This window comes from Anoplophora glabripennis, unplaced genomic scaffold (genome assembly GCF_000390285.2).
Source record: "Anoplophora glabripennis isolate ALB-LARVAE unplaced genomic scaffold, Agla_2.0 scaffold1530, whole genome shotgun sequence".
Classification (NCBI taxonomy): Eukaryota; Metazoa; Arthropoda; class Insecta; order Coleoptera; family Cerambycidae; genus Anoplophora; species Anoplophora glabripennis.
In genome coordinates, this window is record NW_019417649.1 from 31,745 (window position 1) to 56,545 (window position 24,801).

Here is a 24,801-nt window from a genome sequence, read left to right on the forward strand (position 1 = left end):
ATCCATGACAATTACAGACCCCGGAGGAATAAGATCCAACATCTGTGTAAAATACTCTTCGAAAACATCTGCGTTCATGTCTTCGTGATAGTCACCTGTATTTTTAGATTCAAATAAAAGTAAACCGCCATCTACAAAACCACTGGCACTACCTATATGTGTCACTATTAATCTTCGCCCTTTACCTGAAGGTGCCTTGAACCCTGTTGAAAGTCCATCCAAAAATGCTTGTCGAAAACTTTTTACATTTTTATCTTGCCATACTTTTGTTACAGTATATCCCTCGTTGACCCAAGTTTCGTCTAGATAATAAATATTCCTCCCTTCGTCACGGAATTTTCTAATTGATCTTAAGTAGGATCTTCGCCAACAAATAATTTCATCTTTATCGATAAGAACTGACTTCCTGTTCTGCTTTTCCCAGCAAAAATTCAACTCTCGTAAGACGGCCCATAATTTGCTTCTACTGATTTTTGGCAAATCGTTGTCCTCTGAAAGTTCACTTAAAATTTTGTTTAGCGTTGGTATTTCTTTTTTAAAATAAAATGAGTGTACTTTTCTGCGAATGACATTTTTGAAGAAATCATCTATAACGACTTTTGACCTCCCTGTAGATGATTTTGGGGGATTTACAGTATCTTGTTCATTTTTTGTTTCCTTTAAAAGTCTGTAGATAGTCGATTTTCCAACTGTCATTTTTGTTAGCATTAGTGTTACCCGATAATTACCTGAAACGAAATATTACCACGCCCGTGGCCGGTTCATATCTCGGGGTTTTATTACTCTCTTTCATTTCTAAACAGACTATAACGCCGTGCGCGCGGCTCTGAATCTGTGGAGTTGGGTAGAGGGCGTGGCCTAGGAATATAAATAGATGATTCATTTTAAATAATTTATTATCAAGTGACAACAATTCTACAATTTTATTATAAGCAACTACATTGAAAAATATATATGTACTTTGGCAAACTTCTTAAACACGTTTTGAGCACAATCTGGTACTTCTGCAAGAGTAATCATTGATGCTAGGAACAAAATGGCGAAACGTTTCTACTTTGCCTTTGTCTCATTTATAGTTTATGGTTTACTGGTGTTACTGTGAGTTCTTGAATCTGAAAATAAAATGTATGAAATTATAAAGGAAAGATATAGACCAGGACGGATCTGTTTTGAGGTGGATGTGAGAGGGGGCAAGCAAATTTTTTCTGGATTACTTTCAGTACAACTCACATAATAAAAGTGTAGATCCATAGATCTGGGTGAGGTCCGGAACATTTTCAAAGTTGCAAAAGTGATTAAAAAATTTAAAAAAGTACCTATTTCATCAAGTCTTTTGGATAATTTTTTAAAAATATTTTAATTAATTGCTCCGAAGGCATTCTAATTTTGGTAAAAAAAAATTAAAGTATAATAAAACAGAAAACCAAATTTCATTAAAATCGGTTCTATAGTTTTCGCAAAATAATTTTTTGAAAAAATTTTCGAATTTTCAAAATATTGCACGGCCTCAAATAAATAATCTAGATACTTGAAAATTTTTTCACATAAAAAGGACCGCTCAATCTTTCAAATGGTTTTTGAAAAATTGAAATCGGTTGATTAGGACGGCTACAGTAAATTTTTAAATTAACACTCTTTTTAATTATAATTTTAAAGTACTATTTTTTCTTAGTTATCTGTATTTAACAAAAAAAAAATAATTTCCTAATATATTTTTTTTAATTTGTTTAGACAAAAATTATTTAAATAATTGTAATAATTATAACTAAATACATTCATATTCAGAGTGTTGAAATATATTGTATATACGTAAACAAATTTTTTCATTGAAAAAATGCAATAGTATAAGGTAAAATATACAGTATATTTAATGCATAAATACTAAACTTTGGTTATAACAAAATATGTGTAAATTAGGCATTATGATATTCGAATTCCTTGGCTCGCGAGACACCGGATTAAAAAAAAAGATCGAAATTGGTCCATTAGAAGCCGAGATAATGCAATTTTTTTCGTACCTTCGCATTTTGAACCTCCGAATTGAGTCTCGGGGCGAAAGCCCCCTCCCCCACTTTTCGTGTTTTGAGTCACATTCCGCGCATGCGAGCGACAGCTTTTCCGCTGATTTATCTATGTTGCCGATAACTTATGGATATGAAAATTTTTTCCAGCTTAGAACTGGGAAAAACGAAGCCACTGCTGCTTTGCTAAATTGTTTATAAATTAACGGTAAATGCCGATAAACTTTGACCGCTTATATTTCGAGCACCAATAAACGGAATTTAATTTTTCTTTTTCTTTAAAGAAACGTTTTTCCGTTTAACTTTAAAATTATAATTTTTGAAAAAAAACTAAATTGCAAATTGATAAATGTAATCTAATTGTTTAAAAATAAAAAAAGGGTTTTGAAAGGTTGAGCGGTCTTTTCTATAGGAAAAAATTTTCAAGTATCTAGATGCTTTATTTGAGGCTATGCAACATTTAAATTATATGTTTGTGAAAATGTCTATCTACCACAATCCTTTCTCCTATCTCTAAACAGAACTCCAAACTATGTGCATCATCAACTTCTAGAGTGTGAAGTACTTAAACTTATTTTCTAGAATGTCGAGTATTAGCTAGGTCATATTTAAACATAAAATTTAATTCCAAGCAACTTTTCCCCATTACTTTTTCACGTAGCGTTAAGATATAAGGTACTTTACTCTTCACTGTTTTTACCTTTTCCAAATTTTTGAATACCCTGTACATTAATTTGAACAAATGACTATCTTGTCAAGGGCATCTGGACAAGCAAAAATTTTTATGAAGAATGATTTTTTTTGACAATTGAAATTTTGTATCCATTTCAGGTATAGGCAACCCGAATTGGGGACACCCTGTATAACCCATTTTAATGAAATTTGGTGTGTTGTCTTATTATACTCTAAAGTTTCTTTTACCAAAGTTAGAATGCCCTCGGAGCAATTAAAATATTTAAATAAAATTATCCAAGAAACTTAATTATTTTGCCTTTTTTTCATCAATTATTGTTATTTTGCAACATCGGTAATAAATTTAAACATTTTTAACTTACAGTGTATTATGCAAAATTTAATTCTGCAACTTTTTTTCCTCTTCAATATTTTTCCAAAATGCATAGGCTCCAAGATGAAATATTTTGAAAATGTTCGGGACCTCGCCCAGATTTAGGGATCTACACTTTTATTATATGAGTTGCACTGAAGGTATTCCAGCAAAAATTAGCTTGCCCCCTCTTACATCCAAGAAGTGGGATTTCAATTTCAATTTCTTTATTTCCATTAGACAATTTACAAATTGTACTGGAATTGTCAATAGCAGTGTAAAAGCTACATAAAATTCGTAAATACTAAACACACAAAATAACACTTTAACAAACAACAAATACACATATATTATACATCAAAGTATTCGTTAATATTATAAAATCCTTTGTATACTAAATGCTGCTTTAAGCGCTTTTTAAACGGTCCAGTCGATGAGCAACTTTTTAGTTCAGAAGGTAACTTATTGAAAATTTTTAGACCCAAGTAATTGGGTGATCTGCTGGCAACATTTAACCTACAAAAAGGCACATAAAAATTATTTTTTTGTCTTGTATTTATAGAGTGGATATTATCATCATATATACCGGTCTGAGAATCGGCCAACATCTATTTTTCATACCCCTAAATGTTAAGGGTGGTCCACCCCAAAATTTTTTTTTTATTTTTCGGACAAAATTTTCTGTTTTTATTTTTTCATGATTCAGCATTGAAAAATACATACAGTTCTAAATTTTCACCCTTATACGATCAACCCCTGATTTTTAATCGCGATTTTTATATTATTTTGTTCCATCCACAGTTCCACAAGATGGCAACACAACGTTTGCNATTATTCCTGGGCCCTCTGGACGGCGGAGTTTTATTAATTGTTCGTGTGGACATCGGCGCGAAGATTATCCGGTCTGATGTTTAATGAATGGGCCGGAAGTTGGCCGCAGGACGCGTCATTGGGAACGCTGTCGCATAAATATTGTTTTAGTTTTGGGGTCGCAGAGTTAAAACTAGGGTCTAGGCGGTGGACGGTGGAATATAATCGTGCAGGGGCGGTTCTTACATTTATCTGCGAGTATTGTCACATTCTGTCTCTTTTCAGCTGTGCGAAGCAGAAATCGTAAACAATTTGCACAGCTGGATAGTGTCATCAGTGATGTGGAGTTGTGGAGTTCCCCAAGGAACTGTACTGGGGTCCATATTGTTTACAATTTATACCGAGCGATCCAGAATGGTTGAAGCTTAGGTCGCAGGTAAATACAGAGAGATCGATAATGATTGACCGGATTCTGAACGTACCCTGTCCCAAATGCTATCAAAACTGATTTCCGTTTACTAAAATTACTTTTCTTTCCGTGCAATTTAATGGTGTTCTATGGCGATCTCACAATTTGACTTTCTGTTCATTGACGCACGGATTTTTTGGCTTGAATATTATTTTGTAGATTTTGTTGTTACCTGATATATTTTGCGACATTATAAAACAGTATTTTTCAATACTACAGTTAGAGTAGGTGGATATTATAGGTGAGTAATTGATTTATTGCGTATGTTGTTCCCTAACCTAATCGATTTTTTAATTTAGGTTAAGAACATGGCATTTTCATTAGAACATGATAAATTTCTTCTGGAGGCCTATTTTCGTAGTGAACAAAACAATGATAATGGTTGGAAATATTCGATGAATTCGTGTCATTTCAAGAACAATTTCCAAATGATGAAATTGATGATAATGAGATTTTTTCGAGACACGTGAAGAGATTAGTGGAACGCTTCCATAACACTGGAAGTGTTTGTAGAGGAAAATCTCCAGGCAGAAAGTCTATTCTTACAGAGGAAGTCTTGGAAGATGTTGAAAACCGCTTACGAGCTAGTCCAACCAAATCACTACGTCGGTTATCTGCTCAAACAGGTACTTAATAACAAATATTTATTCTAAAATTTGTATCATTATTCCTAAATTGTTTATAGGAATATCATATGGATCATGCCATAAAGCAGTAAAGAAGTTGCATTTTCATCCTTATAAAGTTAGTGTTGTACAGGAACTACTTCCGTTAGATTTTGGAAAACGTGTGCAATACTGTAATTGCTTTAACGAAAATCTGAATGACGACGATATTCTAGATCTAACAATTTTTTCTGATGAAGCATGTATCATTTAAGAGGGTACGTAAACTCCCAAAATTATCCTCTTGGAACACAGAAAACCCTAATATTTTGCGTGAAACAACTCTACACCCTATTAAACTTGGTGTTTGGGTAGCTATGTCACGTAGAAGAATAATCGAACCATATTTTTTCCGTGAAAATGTAACTGAGCAGGTATATCGGTAGCAAATATTGTTACCATTTTTTGAGGAACTTCACAACGATGAAATCCATCATGGATACTTTCAGCAAGATGGCGCAACAGCTCACACCTCTAACGAAACTTTAGAGTTGATTAGAGAGTATTATGATGATCGAATAATTAGTCGAGATAGATGGCCACCACGTTCTCCTGACCTTACACCCTAGACTTATTTATTTGGTTTTTTAAAAAATTCAGTATTTGCTCAACGGTTACACACGATTAAAGAACTTCAAGGGGCAATTACAAACGAAATTAGGAGTATTACACAAAATGTTTTACATAATGTATTTAATAATATGAAGAGAAGAATTAATACCTGCTTGAACAACAATGGACATCATATTGAACATTTATTGTAAAAATATAGATATTTTTATGGATTTTATGTAATTTTAAGGTAAAATATTCAATAAAATGTGAAAAAATTCAAATTACCCTGTTATTACATATTGCATGTAACTGTTGTTTATTGCTCTCGGTCATATAGACAATCCTACCATCTAACATAATCAAGCACTTCCAACTGCTTCCATTTGCTTGAAGCAAACGTTTTTAAGACACTTCTTAAATTTCGACAGCTAACAAAAATGTTCAGCGCAAATTTTTGGGCTGGATCGCTTGCGCTGGATATTCAGAGGTGTGAAAGTAGTAGTAATAGTCGTCTTATAAACATACAGCAGTTTGCTTTGATGAGAAACAGCAGGTTGCAGGTTGCAGTGTATCGCTGTATCGTTATAAAAGTTGTACAGAATCAAAAAACCTAAAGGACAAAATTAATTTGAAACACACAGGGCGATGAGTAAAAATAAAAACATTTTTTTAATGGAACACCCTGTGTATTTTTAAACATATGGATTTCTGAGAAAATTCTGTATATGGCAATATAGACAGTTTAACATTTCAGTGCGGGTTGCCAAGTTATGTAGAAAATTCTTCGAATTTTGGAAAAAAACATGACCTCGAATCATTGTATTAACTTTCAACTACTAACACTTGGAGCAAAAATATTTGACAGAGTAATAGGCACATGTTAGGCAAAAACTCCTATATTAGCTAATATTGATATATATTTAAACAGGGCATTTTTATAACACGATCATTTTAAGAAAGTTCACACTTGATTTTCTAAAATTATTCATATGGAACATCTTGTATTTTATTGTTCTATTTTATTCACATATCAGTCCACTTCAACTTTTATTAAGTATGTTCTACACCTAAAGTTGTTAGTTTTTAAGATAGCAACATTTCTGGAAAAACCTAATTTTTATTATTTTCGGTCGCAGGAAATGGCTTTGGAAAAAACTGTCACATTGGGTCAACTTGTTAGTTTATAATTTATCGTTCCATTTTGAGTTAATTTCATTAGTTGATATTTATTTGTGATATTCTATAAAATAATAAAAAAAATTTCAGAAATGTTGCTATATCTTAAAAACTAACAATTTTAGATATAGAACATGCTTAATAAAAGTTGAAGTGGACCGATATGTGAATAAAATAGAACAATAAAATATAGGGTGTTCCATTTGAAAAATTTTAGAAAATCAAGTTTGAACTTTCTTAAAGTGATCGTATTATAAAAAATGCCCTGTATAAAATATCGATATTAGCTAATATCTAACATTTGCCTATAACTGTTTAATTATTACGTTCCAAGTGTTAGGAGCTAAAAGTTAAGACAACTTCTTCGATGTTTTTTCCAAAATTCGAAGAATTTTCTACATAACTTGGCAACACCGCACTAAAATGATAAACTGTTTATATTGTCATATAAAGAATTTTCTCAGAAATCCATACATTTAAAAAATGTAATATTTGGCGTGTCCCGTTTTTACTCATCGCACAGTACCTATGTTTCAAATTATTTTTGTAGTTTTGGTTTCTTGATTCCGTATAACTTTTTCCGTATAACCTTTATTTGTATTATGGGTAACAAGGGAGATATTTTACTTTCTCACACTAATGGCCCATCCTGTATGTTATCCGTAGTATTTTTGTCTCCTGATCACGAATCCGGTGTCACAATTGAGCTATCACATCATAGGAATTTCCTAACCTCAAAAAATAGGTAAAAATAACGGAAAAATAAAAAAAATATATTCGGGGTCGCTGATTACTAGAGTTCGTGGTTTTCGTCGGCCAGTCATAGGCGCCTTCGTCGAAAACAAATAAATAAATAGGTAGGGATAAATAAAAATAAATACATTTTCGTACTTTTTCAGCGAAAGGTTGTTTTTTACCCCTTGGTGCGTTCGACATTATTAGAATATTAATACACATATACACGAAGCAAACTCGAAGCCAATAACTGCCCTTATTACCGGTTTCGTACGATACGCTGTAGCGAGAGGCGGACGCGACGGTTATGATCACCCGACCGAGTCCCGAACTCTACTGATCACGAATTCAAGGTCAGAATTGCAAAATTGATTTTATAATATTTTTGTTTACTTTATAACCTGAGTACCCAATCAAGTTTTAACCTTTTTTTTAGGCTATACCTTTTCTGTAAAAGAGCTATTCACGGGTTTTCTGCTTAATCTCAGGTAATAAAATTTGATAGGACATCTTGGATCCGCCAACTTGAATTTTGCAAAATTGACCTCGTATCCGTGACCAGCGACCCCCGTATACCAAATTTGGCGCGAATCTGTTATTTTTTGAAAATTTGTGTTATCTGACCTTAATTGACCCGTTTTTTTGAGGTTAGAAAAAGAACCACGGAACAAACGGGGTCTTAATAACCATATAAATGAACATTTGAATATAGAAAAAAAAATTTGTATGTTTCCTAGCACTTTTTCGTGAATTTTTGCTTTTTTGACCTGTTTTTTTTGAGGTTAGGAAATTCCTGTGATGGGACAGCACAATTCTGGCACCGGATTCGTGATCAGGAGGCAAAAATACTACGGATAACATATGTCGCAGGAAAAGTAGACAACTTTTTTTTGTGTGGCTGTGTTATGGCTAGGAATGTCATATGAAGAGAGCATCATTCTTATGCTTTCTATCTAAACATTTCTAAAAAAATCTAGTACTACACTACACATATTTTTCTATTTAAAATTTTCCTCCACCGTTTCACAAACCTTCTTAATTTTTAATGCTTCTATCTCTTCCAGTTGTCTTGTTCTCCGCCAGCTTTCCTTAGCATCCTTTATGCTCTGTTTTGTTTTCGAAAACTTTACTTTTGCCAATGCATAATTTTTATTTTCCAAATTTTTCGCCGTTTCCCTCTACTTCGTCTCCATTTCTTCTCCTATCTTCTCTATTTAAATGCCTTTAAGTATACTATTTGTGATATTCTTCTATTCATTTTCCTACTTTTTTCTTCTTGGACTAATCAGCTTAGTTACTCTTTCTGTGTAGCATCATTCCTATACTTTCCATCTAAAAATTTCTAAACAAATTATTGCCCTGTTCTCGATTTACTACACCACATACATTTCTCTGTTTAAAATTTTCCTCCATCTTGATTCGCATGTTTTTTTAAATTTTTGATGCCTCTATCTCTTCCAGACGTCACGTTCCTCGTCAATAGTCTTTCTCAGTTTTTTTTACCCATGACTTTTATTTTCCAAAAATCTTTTCGTTTCGTCTCCATTTCTTCTTTAATCAGTTTAATTATTCCTTTTCTGTAGCATCGTTCATATCCTTTCCATCTAAATTTTTTTAAAGGTTTCCAACCCTGTCCTTGATTCTGCCTCATAAATTGGTTCTTAGTTTTCCTCTCGTCTCATGTTATATTTCAGTTTTCTTATGCTTATTTCTATAAATCCTATTTGAACATTGACCATAACTTTTCCTTTTAATTTTCACGTTGTTTTGAAGATTGCAACAACATAAGGAGACAACGCTTCCGTTACGTCTACCCCAACGTATTGTCGCGATAAGGTCACGTAACCAGAGCTTAATTAGAGCAAAATTCGAGATCTGNGAATTTCCATTTTGACAGTAACCTAATTTATTTGACGTTTGAACGTAATTATTTGTTTACCAATAAAATCCCTCAACCTGCGCTCATGATTCTAGTATTGGTATCAAAAACTGGTATGCCGCACATCAAAAATCAGTATGAGGCGGCACGGTCAACCATTCTCGATCACCCTGTAGTATTATTTATAGATTCCTTGCTATATCTATCATTTGATTTAATTTGAGGGATCTGATTTACAATATTAATGGGTACATTTTTAAAATAACTGTTAAAGGCATCAGCAATTTCTTTCTCATTATTAATTATTATATCATTAATTTTTATCGGCAGATATTTCGACAGATTCGCTCTAGTCTATTATACTTGGAGTACTCCATTATTTACATTCTTAATTATTTGCTTAGTTTTATACTTATAATTAACATTTAATATTTAAAGAACATATTGCTTTCTTTATCATTTATGTAATATCTCAAGACAGTTGTTTATATAATTAATTAATTTTCTATTACAAGTGTGGGACAGTCTAATGAATGAAAAGTCCTTTATGCCGCATGAGAACAACATACATTCAGTACTACTTTTCAATGAGTGCCAATTTAAAAAAAAATGATACCTGAACGTGAGGAGGAGTCGACAGGGCGTAGACTACCGCGTCGGCGATATTTTCAGGCTCGATTATCTTCTTCTCTTCGTAATAACTCTTGTCAGATGTCATAAAGTCCGGCAGCATATCTGTATCTGTAGGTCCTGGACTGATGCTCTAAAAAATGTTACCTTTCAGTAAAATTAGGTCACAATTCTTTAAAGTAAAATTAGAAAACATTTTGACAATGACAGTTACTTTAGAAGTAAAGTATTTACCGTGATTTTTATTTTCAACTTTAGATTGAGGAGCTCCAATCTTAGCGTTTCTGCTAGGGCTGTGACTGCGAATTTGCTGGCTGGGTACAAATTGAACTGTGGAAAGCTTGGTACTTGATGCCCGACTTCGCTGTTGATGTGGATTATATGTCCATCTACTTTGTTTGCCCTCATATCCCTTACGGCTTCCCTCGTAGCTATGGACAGACCGAGGACGTTGACGTTGAGAGTGTTTCTCCAAATCTGGATATCTCCGTCTACCAGACTGTTCTGTTTTAAAAATCCAGCGTTGTTGATGAGTACGTGAACAGGTCCAAGCTTTTCTTTGACCCATTTGAAGGCGTTCACGATCTCTTCTTCTTTAGTCAGGTCGGTTTGGACTGCGTAGAGTTTGCCCTTTTTGTTGGAAAGTTTCTTGGCCAAGGCCTCCAGTTTGTCTTTTCTACGAGCTAGTCCAGCCACCTATCAGAAATTGATGCAGATGAATCACTTGATCGAACAATGTTTGAATCTTGGTACAACCAAGAAAAGTAAAAGTAGTTATAGTCCAGGCGGTAGAGCATTCGAGGCGTTTGTATTTGAAGTCATCTATTTTGTTATATAGAAAAATCTCAAATATTATGTAAAATAAAAATCTGAGTTTGCCTATTCCAAAAAACCATTTAGTCCAGGCTGTATCGTCGCTCCCGCTAGGAACATGATTCTTATTAGATTTTTTTCATAATCATACTAAAAAAATGACCCTTGAAACATATCCGAATGTTGCCAGACGTCACTAATGGTCAAAAATTGTTTAAACAATTTTTTTTACACAAATTCATAATTTTCGATTTTTAGGCTTTTTGGGGTATTCTGAGCAAAAAAGTTCCTATGCAGCTTTTATCTAAAATCTACCATTTTCTAGATATTAACGATTATTTGTTCGAAAAAACGCGATTTTAATCATTTTCAACGTCAATAAACTACATATATTAAAAATTGCAATTTCTAATTTTGCTAAAATTTTTAGATAATCTTTGAACATCCCTTAACAAAAATCCGAAGAGTTATGCCGGCATATTTTATTATTAAACGGTAAGAGGTACGAAGTAGCTTATATGGGGGCAAAATTGCGTAATCAGGGAACCAACATTATGCCTCTAAAAAATCAAGGCTAACATGATTAGTTTTCGAAATATTTGAAAAAAAACGAAATTTTGGAAATCCGTTTTTGTTTCATTTCAGCCTTGTTTGAGGTGATATTGAAAAAAGAAGAACACTTTCTCATGGCCACTTTTTGCCCTCTATCGAATGGCATAATCAATTTTTATATGTAACGTTTCGTCTCTCGAGGACCATCATCAACTTCATTTTTTTAAATACGACCCTAGAAATTTTATTACATTTTTTGCAAGCCTTCATGACTCCCAATACTATACTGCCTCAGCCCGAACCAGATTCAGACGTTTTGTCTCGAAAAATTCATCTTCAGTGTATTCGTTCCAAATTTATCTAAATTTTTTAATTAGACTCCTTTGTTTATTGAATTATCGTACACTGTAGGTGTCGTTAGGCCCTGTGAAATCCATCTAGTTAATTAAACTATTACCACCTCGCATTAAAATAAAAAATTATTAGTTTTAATTCCGTGTCCTTAGTTATTTCTAGGCTTCTCGAGTGCTCAAAATTCAAACAAATTCCGATCTATTTTTTTCAGGATATTCATACAAATACATCTGACATGCTCTTTCACAGTTGCGGTTACAGATATAATAAATTCCGATAATATTACGCTGATCTTCATTTTCAACTTTTGCCAAAACGAAAATGTTTTTGAACATTTACTGAAATTTTTTAAACAATAATATTCAGTTGTAGTTTCGGTTGTTCATATGCATTTTTAGGAATTTATTTGTCATAATAAAATTAAAATTGTAATAATGTTTTAATTTTGACGCAACAACTTATGGAGTTATGTTTGACCAAGTGATGGTAATAGTTAATAATAATAAATGTTTAATTGTAACGCATGGTGGTAATAGTTTAAATAACTTGATGGATTTCACAGGGTCTAACGACACTTACAGTGTACGATAATTCAATAAACAAAGAAATTTAAATAAAAAATTTAGATAAATTTGGAATTAATACCTGAAGATGAATTTTTCGAGACAAAACGTCTGAATCTGATTCGGACTGAGGCAGTACAGTATTGGGGGTCATGAAAGCTTGTAAAAAATGTAATAAAATTTCTAGGTCGTATTTAAAAAAATGAAGTTGATGTTGGTCTTGGAGAGACGAAACGTTACATATAAAAATTGATTATGCCATTCGATAGAGGGCAAAAAGTGGCCATTAGAAAGTGTTGTTCTTTTTTCAATATTACCTCAAACAAGGCTGAAATGAAACAAAAACGGATTTCCAAAATTTCGGTTTTTTTTCAAGTACATAATTCGAAAACTAATCATGCTAGCCTTAATTTTTTAGAGGCATAATGTTGGTCCCCTGATTACGCAACTTTGCCCCTATTTAAGCTACTTCGTACCTCTTACCTATTCCGAGATCCCTGTAGTGAGAAACGAATTTGTAACAGCCTAAAATCTAAATGGTTATAAAAGTGTAAAAATAGGTATTTTTAGTATTGTTCATTGTTTATTATGACAACAAGCATCTCTAAAAAATTGTGTGCACTTTCTAAACCTTAATTTAAACCCACGATACGATAAACTTTTTGAAATTTTCTTAATTAACAATCCTGTCAATCGAAAACCACGCCATCGATCGTTTCAAAATTTTTAGGGTATAATTGACATATGTTTTACTATTTGTTCCCAAAGTTTCATCAATATTTATAAATCTTGACTTATTTTAAAAATTGCTCCAAATATATACAGGGTGATCCATTAACGGTATCGAGCGGCTGTATATAGGAAAGTAGACGTGCTACGATTATGGGGTAAAAAATCTATCAACAAATACGACCAAAAGAAATTGATTTAAAATATTTTCAAGTTTGTAACTTCACCGCTAGGGGGCGCAACTGCTATGGTGTTATAGAAAATTTTCGGTCTTTCAAAATTTCGCTTATATAACCTAAGTTGCAAATACATTTTTTAAATACACTGTTAAAATCTTCACAAATTTTGTTTGAACTTTTCCATAGCGTCAGTATGAAGGACGCTATCTTGAAATTTTTAAATTGTCATAACTTCTAAATGCCTTAGGTAATCGATTTCAATAAACGATGGCTCATTTTAAAGAACTATTAATAAAATTTATATTTATGATATAGGAATAAAAATATTATTTTCCTGCACAACGGTATAGACGACGCTAATGAGAAAAGTTTTGTAATTGTTTCCGTTTACTAAAAAAATTAAATGCAACGATATAGGTTTTTTTTCATGGCTTAATAGACCATTCATTATGGAAAACGAATACACAAATCGGAGGTCGATATCTNTATAATTGACATATGTTTTACTATTTGTTCCCAAAGTTTCATCAATATTTATAAATCTTGACTTATTTTAAAAATTGCTCCAAATATATACAGGGTGATCCATTAACGGTATCGAGCGGCTGTATATAGGAAACTAGACGTGCTACGATTATGGGGTAAAAAATCTATCAACAAATACGACCAAAAGAAATTGATTTAAAATATTTTCAAGTTTGTAACTTCACCGCTAGGGGGCGCAACTGCTATGGTGTTATAGAAAATTTTCGGTCTTTCAAAATTTCGCTTATATAACCTAAGTTGCAAATACATTTTTTAAATACACTGTTAAAATCTTCACAAATTTTGTTTGAACTTTTCCATAGCGTCAGTATGAAGGACGCTATCTTGAAATTTTTAAATTGTCATAACTTCTAAATGCCTTAGGTAATCGATTTCAATAAACGATGGCTCATTTTAAAGAACTATTAATAAAATTTATATTTATGATATAGGAATAAAAATATTATTTTCCTGCACAACGGTATAGACGACGCTAATGAGAAAAGTTTTGTAATTGTTTCCGTTTACTAAAAAAATTAAATGCAACGATATAGGTTTTTTTTTCATGGCTTAATACACCATTCATTATGGAAAACGAATACACAAATCGGAGGTCGATATCTTTTTTCGTTTTCAAGTTATTGCTAAAATAGTGAGGTTGTGCTAGAACATCCTCCGTTATTTTAAAAAGAATTATTGCTTTATTATGATAATATTTTTTTTCCTATCTCATAAATATAAATTTTATTAATAGTTCTTTAAAAAAAAATTTAAGATAGCGCCCTTCATACTAACGTTGCTATGGTAATAACAAAAAAAAGTTCAAACAAAACTAGTGAAGGGTTTAACAGTGTCTCTAAAAAATGTATTTGCAACTTAGGTTATATAAAGCGAAATTTCGAAAAACCGACAGTTTTCTGTAACACTATAGCAGTTGCGCCCCCTAGCGGTTAAGTTACAAACTTGAAAATATTTTAAATCAATTTCTTTTGGTCGTATTTGTTAATAGATTTATTACCCCATAATCGTAGCACGTCTAGTTTCCTATATACAGCCGCTGCGTACCGTTAATCTATCACCCTGTATACTTATATGATTTTCTACCATTTTTCGCCCATTGTCAAGGCAAAATTCACCTTTTTTTATTCCAGTTGTTGTACCATTACAGAAAATCCTCAAATAAACAAAAAATAAAGAATGACTTTTTTATTTAGGGCTTACTTTCAATGTTACAGGGAAAAATATGTCGAAAAACGGGCCATTTTTCGTTGTTTTTGTATGTTTGTCGTTCCCCTGAATTTAGCAATGGATTTTTGAAATAGGCAAATTCGGATTCTTATTGTACATAATATTTGGGATTTTTCTGTACAACAAAACACAAATGCCAGAGCCTACTTTTACTGCTCTACCGCCTGGACTATTAATAAAAATATGTTTGTCTATTTGAATTTTCCAATACAGGGTACCTAGAAGGAAATTCATAAACCTTAAATGGATATTCCTCAGATAAAAATACCGTTTTCGAGATATGGACCATAAAAAAACTGTAATTCCTCTTCAATATTTGAAGACGTGTGATCATGTCTCCACAAAATTTGACAGGAAAATACACCTGTGTTTTATTTACCAATGCCGTAGGTATGAGGGAGTCACCTCCTTTTGTGAAGCATCGACGCATATAACATTTTGATATATATACAAATACCTCGTTAAAAGGATACAAAAAATTAACCTCATAAAATTATCGTATTTTGACAAATTTAGGAGTAAACGGAATATATTTGGAATACATATACGTCCCTTTCAAAATAAAAATTAATATGTTTGGTAACAACGCAATAGAATTAAGTTTTTGTATTTCGTAAAAATCATAAAATATACTTTACTTACTATAAGCCCTTGTTCCACCAAAGCCTCGGCAATTGCAGCTCCAATACCGACGCTAGCACCAGTGACTACGGCCACATTGCCAACCCAACGTTCCATAGAGAGTACCATCGTGAATCTGTAATCGAAGTTCTGATAAACTGATTGCTTGATTTTGTTGCCGACTATTTATTTCAAGTTTGCGGAGTGGGAAAATTATCTTTTTGTATACGAGGACAAATCAAATATAAGTGTCAATTTTCCTAAGATTCTTGTGGTCAGAGGTAGCTCTGTTGCACAAAATCAACTGCAGATTTGAAGAAATGGATCGAAGAAATACTGTTTTGTACGCTTGTGAAAATGTTCCTTCTTTAATTTTAAATTATGATCTCCTATTGCGGACGAATATTTCATCCGAGCAGTGGAGAACCTTATATGCCACTATGAAATCATCACTTATTCTCCTATCCTCCAGAGACTNTTGTATGTTTGTCGTTCCCCTGAATTTAGCAATGGATTTTTGAAATAGGCAAATTCGGATTCTTATTGTACATAATATTTGGGATTTTTCTGTACAACAAAACACAAATGCCAGAGCCTACTTTTACTGCTCTACCGCCTGGACTATTAATAAAAATATGTTTGTCTATTTGTATTTTCCAATACAGGGTACCTAGAAGGAAATTCATAAACCTTAAATGGATATTCCTCAGATAAAAATACCGTTTTCGAGATATGGACCATAAAAAAACTGTAATTCCTCTTCAATATTTGAAGACGTGTGATCATGTCTCCACAAAATTTGACAGGAAAATACACCTGTGTTTTATTTACCAATGCCGTAGGTATGAGGGAGTCACCTCCTTTTGTGAAGCATCGACGCATATAACATTTTGATATATATACAAATACCTCGTTAAAAGGATACAAAAAATTAACCTCATAAAATTATCGTATTTTGACAAATTTAGGAGTAAACGGAATATATTTGGAATACATATACGTCCCTTTCAAAATAAAAATTAATATGTTTGGTAACAACGCAATAGAATTAAGTTTTTGTATTTCGTAAAAATCATAAAATATACTTTACTTACTATAAGCCCTTGTTCCACCAAAGCCTCGGCAATTGCAGCTCCAATACCGACGCTAGCACCAGTGACTACGGCCACATTGCCAACCCAACGTTCCATAGAGAGTACCATCGTGAATCTGTAATCGAAGTTCTGATAAACTGATTGCTTGATTTTGTTGCCGACTATTTATTTCAAGTTTGCGGAGTGGGAAAATTATCTTTTTGTATACGAGGACAAATCAAATATAAGTGTCAATTTTCCTAAGATTCTTGTGGTCAGAGGTAGCTCTGTTGCACAAAATCAACTGCAGATTTGAAGAAATGGATCGAAGAAATACTGTTTTGTACGCTTGTGAAAATGTTCCTTCTTTAATTTTAAATTATGATCTCCTATTGCGGACGAATATTTCATCTGAGCAGTGGAGAACCTTATATGCCACTATGAAATCATCACTTATTCTCCTATCCTCCAGAGACTACGGATTGAGAATTTTAAGTCGTATTCATAAGGACTCATGGCTTAATAGCACGTTTTTTGTATCTTCTAACTACAGAATATCATGCTTTAGAAAAGGGTATCATATAGTTACACCAAGCTCAAGCTGCAGATGAATATATATATTGTAAATCTTTAGATGTGCATCTCATAGCATTTAGCACCAAATCTTAACGGGATCATTTTGTAAAATCAAAGAATGTGATGAGAAGGCTGCACAGTTCTTTGTAAGGTCCGATACAAAAACTAGAGAAATAAGTTCGGACATCTATTTTCATCGCTGATTCTCCTATTCGTTTTGAAAAATATATTTGTATTTCTGTTGCGTATAGAAATTATACACTGGTAATTCTTATAGTTTTATAGTACTTTATTAAATAAAAAAATGCATTTTTTTATATTTTAGTCCTCATATATCGATTACACAATGTTGAATAACGCAAGAATAGATATTACTTTAACTATGATGATTCGGCAATTTTTCAGTGTAGGAGTTCCTTTGTTTTAAATGTGATAATTTTAGATATTTTATCGCCAATAGATTAAAATTATGTCAAATATTGTTATCGATTTCATCAATAAGTCATATCATTTTTTAAAAATTCAATTGCCTGTGAATGATAAGCCACAAGATCTATTTTTTCGTCATCTATTTATTAATACTTCAAAGTGCCGCCGATATCGATAAATTTTCAGTGGTCAAAACGAAATTTATTGAATATGCGTACAAAAATTAATTTCTTAAAAATATTCACTAAAATTTAGAACATATTTAATCTTAAAATGTTAGGCTTATACGGACTTCAAAAGAGAATAAATCTTCACTGGCATTTGGATTTTTATTAAAATTTGTAGTAGAGAAAATGATCGTATTGATACCTTCTTTTCATTAACTACTAACCACAGTAAAATTTGAATTAAAACCAAAATCAAGTGACATGAAAGGTCAAGTTTTCGAATATTTCTTTTCCTTTGAAATTTTTCTGGTTTACTGATGACAGATGTTGTGTACAAAGCAGTTTCTCTGTTTTAGATTCTTAATCGCGAACCGTCTCTATTTTTATTAGTGATTTTTTCAATAGTTTGAAATGCCGATTAATAGTAATTGTATATTTTTATCGGAAAGTTGCTCCTACTCCTAGGGATTCGTATTTGTATGGTGCAGTGTTACTCCACCAAGTCAGTATTCTTGTATTTACATCAGAGAAAAATCCTTCATCGAAAGTATGCATGACGAGCAGTCCTAGCTTTTCACATGTTTCTTTCATTTTCTGTGTATTTTTTTACTACGACTTCCAAAGGGACAAACTTAATTTATTTGCTTCCAAGGTTTTTTTTTTTTTTTTGGAGATGACTTTTGGTTCTGTTTCCTGTACTTCACTCAGTTCTAAGAACCATGAAATAGACTATTTTAGTGTGACGTCACATATTTAGGGAACTCGCAACAAACTGTCATAGTTGAAATTGTACAAACCGAATCTGACCCTTGTGTACTATTTACATAGATACTATAAAAATGAGCAACTTCAAATTAATTTCTTTTTACAAGGATTTGGATGTTCTTAAGAACAAACACACGTGTTTGATAAAATAGATACACTAATATGCTTAAAACTTACAAGAAACGATATAAAAGNGCAATATCTCCGATGTCCGAGGTGGTTCGCAGTGTGTACAACTGCGAGTCAATTATTAACGCGGTTGCCACATCTACATAGTCTTTATGCGTTCATTAAATATGATATAAAACGACTTAAATATGATATTTTTATGTTTGTTAATTAGTCAATATGTATGCTATGTGCATATGAGTAGATTTCTTTGCTATATAGATAATGTTTATCGCAAATAATTTCAATAGAATTTAATTTCTTCAAATTGGCAGCAGGATTTAGTCCCATAAGAAAAGCATAGGACCTCCTCCTGCGCTCCTCACTTCCCTCGGACCCCGATATACTTCCTTAATCTTGGTATTTTTATTATTTTTCAAGGTGTTGTGCTGTGTCAGTGTGTTTAGCGAGTATTTTCTTTCTTCAAGTGGTTTATTAAAGACGTACTCTTAACCAATACCAAATTTTCTTGAATGATATCTTGTTGCGAGGCTACTTCGCTTACATGAAATTATGTTTAATGCGTATGCTCAGTAACATTGATATAATTTTAATTTATTAATTAATATAAAACTCAATATTGTTCTATAAATTTAAATGTCATGACAAGGAAGACATTTTTTTGGTACTTATGTCCAAAGTACATAAGGTCGAAAATCGATCTAGTAAAAATATTGAGAAATTCTTCATGACAAGGTGCACTATTTGGCGTATGTGACGTAACTACTAAAAAGGTCTATTGGACGTTGATCCCTGGCCCTGCTACTGTCACGAGAAGAATTATTGGACGCTTTTCTGTTAGCTACCACGGGAATTGATTCGGAACTACCCAACTTCTTGCTCCTCTTCGTGCCACTAGTCAGGACATTCTACAGCAGTCACGTAGGATAAATTGTAAATTAAATGAACTGTTATCGTTTCGAGGTTTTATTTTTTCCATTTACGGTACTGCACCTTAGTAACTACCACTGCCATGTTATCGCATTGCAGCAAGCTCAATTCTTTAAGTCTATGCATTAACCCCAGCTAAGGTTATAAAAATTTAGTTTAGTCGTCGTTTTGTTATAATAAAATAAAATCTTCTAGCTGGTTATAGGTAAATAAAAGACATAAGCTACATAAGATGAAGAAATGGCGGAAATTTTTAATTTTAAGCCAACAATAAGTAAAATATTTTCAGTATTTTACTAATTAGTTGCTGTTTATAAAGGATTCATCAACGGACCTTACGGTAAGTTCTTGAATCTGAAACAAAGAAATCAAAATTAGAATAAAAAATGTAGATTATTTAAAATTTTTTTAAATATCAAAGTTGTTAATAATAATAAATTACAAGTTTTAAATATTTAAAAACTCGTATTCTTCAGGGAATCTAACGATAAACAAAAGAAATAAAAATATGTTTTTCATCTATTCTGAATAGATTGTCAGCTTGTGAAATGTCTTATACCTTGGAGAAAACATATGCAACTGGTACAGTAAAGAGATATTGTTTCTAACTTAATCAGAATTTTTAAAAGTTTTATCAAAGGTCTACTATAAATTCACTGAAGACTACGCATAAAAACGACCCCCTTAAGATTGTTTTCTAGAAAGACAAAATATTTTAAACGTTTAATACGAGAACTATTTAGAGTTAGCTTAACAACAATAGCTTTATATTATGACATCTGGCTTTTTTCAAGGGTGAACAACGAACAAAAAACAACAAAAAAAACGAGTTGACATATTTAATTCCATCTTTTTTCTCTGCAACACAGCTGACACATTTTTCGATTGTAATGAAATATACAAAAATACTCAGTTTTAAGTGAGGACCGTATTCGTTTTCTTTATTTTCATTTTTATATGTACGAAATTAATTGTAGAAGTTCACTTTGTAATTCCATATAAACCATAATTTTCAATAATCTTATATACGTCACCTTTTGCAATATAAATAATAAAAATATTTAAGTTTAAGTTTCCAATATTGTATAATTGTTATCTATAACTGCAGCGTGTTGAAATAGTTTCGAAATTACATCGATTTTTTAATTTTTTTTAATTAATGTATAATTAATATTAATTTCATTAGGTGTTCTTTATTAATTTTAATTATCTTAAATAATTTATATTATTAAATTAAACTACAATTATAATTAATAAGCTATGTCGGTAATTGTATAAGGAATTAAGTGGAGTATTTTGCTTAATACACATATTAATAGTACATACTTTACTTTTTCAATAATCTTTATTACTAAAAGCCATTATATTAAAGTATCATATATATTCTTCCATGTTTTCTAGGACATAGTGACTCATACATGTGTTTATATCTTTCAGTAAAGAAAATTAATTTTACATACTTTTTAATAGTCAGTATTACGGAAATACAAAATACCATCCTTTTCACAAGATGTTTGCAAATTAAAATACGTGCCGATTATTTCAAAGAAAACAGATTTTTCTGAAAAATATTAAAAAGCGCTTAATTAATTCGTACTTGTACACCGTTGAAAACCTATGAAATGATACATTTGATGCTCATAAATATTCAAACCCTGAAAACTTTTCCAAAATTTTCCGTAATTTTCTTATCTCTAATCCAATTTTGTTATTTAAAAATGAATTGACCATTATTTTAGCTCCAAAACATTAATTTTCACATAATCTATACTTCATTTAAAAAATACACCAGACAAGTTATTGGGAAAATCGAAATTTTTCATCGGAGTAATTTTGTAGGAAATTTTATTTTGATGAACTTGATTTTCGAAAAAATGCATCTTCATTGAGGTATTGGCCTTTTTTGGTCAAAAAACGCAAAAAATCATATACAGGGTGATTAAAAATTCAGTACAAAGAATTTAGGGGCGTATTTTTGAGGTCAAAATAAGACTTTTATATAATATAAACGTGGGTCGACAAACGCTTAGTTTTCGATATACAGGATGTTAAAGTTTGTTATTTTTTTTTATTTGTTAAGGATAATTTCCACACAAATTTGAATGTTGGCATAAAACTTGAGGTACAAGGGATTTTTAGAATGCGATTTTACTAGCAATTATTTCGTTTTGCCAGTGTAGTAAAATCTGAACAAAACTTACCTGCACATGCGGAGAAGTCGACAATGCGTAAACAACCGCATCAGCGATATTCTCTGGTTCGATTATTTGTTTTTCTTCAATAAGGTTCTTGTGCTTCGTTATATAATTTGGTAAAATTTCGGTATCCACAAGTCCCGGACTGATACTCTGAAAAATAATCTTGAATTTCAAACAGGAAGTGTAAAAATTTTAGTTGTTATAATTCTTAATCTCTGTTTCGTTTGCATTCGTTAAAATAAGAAAAAAGCACCCCCTTTAAGGTACCTATGTTATGATGGTATTATATACTCCTTTTGTAAATTAAACAAGTGACACAAATTTTAATCTATATCCCAAAACTAATCCTTCAAGGAATAAGTAACCAAGAATTATACGATAAGTCAATTAAAGACCACAAAAAACGTATTTACCATATCCTTAGGGTATCATTAGATAAATCACTGATAGTTAATGTAAATATATGTCATATAAAAAAATGTGAACCTGTGCATGACAGATTTTTATAATTGTACAGGGTGTTAAAAATAGTAGGTACAACTAATTTGAAAGCTTCTCATACTTATTCTTTAAAAAACAACAGAAGTTATGATGGATTTACTTTCAAAAATAAGTTATAGAAGTTCCGAATTCTATGTTATTAATTCAAAACCATCGAATTTTATGTAAATTTTAATATTGGTTTGAAAAATTTCAATAAAAATACATTTTCTTAACTATTTCTTAACTTACCCTTACGACAGTGTTAAGGTTTGTTCATTCTCTTTACTTTCACATGAGTATTATCGCTTTCGAAGTCATTACACTATTTTTGACAGCTCGTGTGAAATGATATCTTCTTTTAATTAATAATGGTGGAATGAGATCATTTAACCTATTTTTTCAATGCATATTCAGAAAGTACTTAGTTAAAGCGCAAAGGATCAGAATTTTTTCAACAATTTCTGCCTCAAAATAAATAAAATGGAACGCGGGAAAACGCAAGGAAGCCATCCTGTGACGTCATACCACTCGTTAACGTCTAAGCATACTTGACTTTGTTTCACATACATCACAGATATCTCTAGTTATGGAAGCAGACAAAACTAAACAGATATAAACATCAAGCCCAATTAAAAAGGAAACGTTACAAATTTTAATAAAATATCGATTTTTTTGTAAAGTTAAAATCCGGGGTCCGAATCGTTATCTGGACAATATGCCCGTGTAGAGCAGCTATACCTGGATTGTCTTGGCAATTGTTCTTAATTTGCATTCAAACGAAGTCTTGATTTTTACACACAGCTTTGTATTTTTAAATGCATAATTAAAAATATCAAAAATTTTTCACTTTTTTTTTTGTGAAATACGGTTTTTACAATCGTTGCTTTTCAAATAAGAACAAGATGCAACAATTTGTAGAAAAACATCATTTATTCATAAAATTTCATTAATAGAGTTAACGTAATAACCAGAATATAAATATAATGTATAAAGTTGAATGATATGTACGATAAACATGTGTACTAGGGGAACCGCGAAAACGTGCACATGCATATCATCTGCTCTCCGTCCGTCGCATCGATATCCAGCAGATCATAAAGTACCGGTAATAAAAGTGTCGCATACCTGCATTAAATTTCCAAAGTCTACGCAAGCAAGCGGCTACCGAGTCTCCTTAGAGTCCGTATTAGGTATGTATGTTTTCGTAGTAACGCGTCGATATTGAGTCGTGGGATCGAACCTGTCTAGTGGTGTGACGTCACAGAGATTCTCTATAATGTCATGGACCGTTCCAAATATTTTACGAATTGGATATACATAATCTATCGCGGTTAATTTACAGCTATCCATCTAATTGTTTAAATATTACTGGACGTATTGGCAATTTTACCGTAATTTTAATTTTCGACTTCAATTCTACCAGTTCCAACCTCAGCGTTTCTGCTAGGGCTGTCACTGCATGTTTACTCGAAATGTACACGTTAAATTCTCGAAAATTTATCACTTGATGCCCCACGATGCTGTTGATGTGGATTATGTGCCCGTCAATGTCGTTGGCTCTCATATCCCTTATGGCTTCCCTCGTAGCTATACACAAACCCAGGACGTTAACTTCAAATGTGTTCCTCCAAACATCGCTGTCTCCGTCAATTAGAGTGGTTTTTCCGAGATAGCCAGCGTTGTTCACGAGAATATGAATCGTGCCTAAGTTCTCCTTGATCCACTTGAAAGTGTTTAAAATGTATTCTTCTTTTGTTAAGTCTGACTTAAGGGGGTAAAATTTGCCCTTTTTGTTGGAAAGTTTTTGAGCTAAAGCTTCCAGGCGATCTTTTCTTCGGGCTAGTCCAGCCACCTAAAAAATAGAAGTTGAAAGATTTCCTTTATCCCCAAAAATTAAGTCAATTTGAGAAATGTTTTATTTTTTCATTAAAAATAATCCTATAGTTGTAATTATACGATAAATCTACTGAATAACATTACATAATGACGTTTCCTGATAATTTATACAGGGTATTTCATTAAGAATATTTTAAACAATCTTAAAAACTTATAGGTGAAAACTAGAGGTCAAAATACAGGGTGTCCCAGAATAACGTGTACAATGGAAGACCACAGATTCGTGGACTCAAAATAGGCAGATTTAGATTCACCTGTATCCCAAAACGCTTCGCTATGCCGCTAGATGGCCTCAAAGTTCTTAAATTTTGTAAATAACTCCATTAAATATTATTCTATTTTGATTATTTTTGGGGTGTGGACTTTAGCTTTCAATCTACATATTTTGGTGTTATACAGTATTTTTTAAAACTTACAACTCCTACAAAATTGATGTATGGTGATACCATTTGGAAGTTTTTGGGTCGCTTGTAGAATTTTGATTAAATGAGCCGTTTGGATACAAAAAAAATTTTTTTTAATGTGTACCTACAACTTGCCACCCCAATTACAATACTTAACAAAGTGCTACTAGTAGGCTCTGGTT

General features: G+C 32.0%; 2 protein-coding genes across 3 annotated transcripts; both read right to left on the reverse strand.

Moving 5' to 3' along the window:
• Positions 1 to 878: 878 nt before the first annotated feature.
• LOC108915164 (farnesol dehydrogenase) lies at positions 879 to 16,805 on the reverse strand. 2 transcript variants are annotated; one of them, XM_018721130.1, is made up of 4 exons: positions 16,664 to 16,805; positions 10,220 to 10,681; positions 9,972 to 10,118; positions 879 to 1,112 (listed from the first exon to the last, which is right to left on the reverse strand). In XM_018721130.1, exons 1-4 carry the CDS (start codon positions 16,769 to 16,771, stop codon positions 1,071 to 1,073), a joined length of 759 nt encoding a protein of 252 aa, XP_018576646.1. In that variant the 5' UTR covers positions 16,772 to 16,805; the 3' UTR covers positions 879 to 1,070. The 2 variants fall into 2 exon arrangements, with proteins under 2 accessions (XP_018576646.1, XP_018576645.1); XM_018721129.1 differs by lacking the exon at positions 16,664 to 16,805 and adding an exon at positions 15,591 to 15,732.
• Positions 16,806 to 19,862: 3,057 nt separating this feature from the next.
• LOC108915160 (farnesol dehydrogenase-like) lies at positions 19,863 to 24,171 on the reverse strand (the record flags this gene model as incomplete). The annotated part of the gene is made up of 3 exons (XM_018721126.1): positions 19,863 to 19,992; positions 21,840 to 21,986; positions 23,710 to 24,171. Coding segments are annotated over 3 exons (663 nt in total), but the record flags the coding sequence as incomplete, so codon positions are not given.
• Between the last annotated feature and the right edge of the window lie 630 nt (positions 24,172 to 24,801).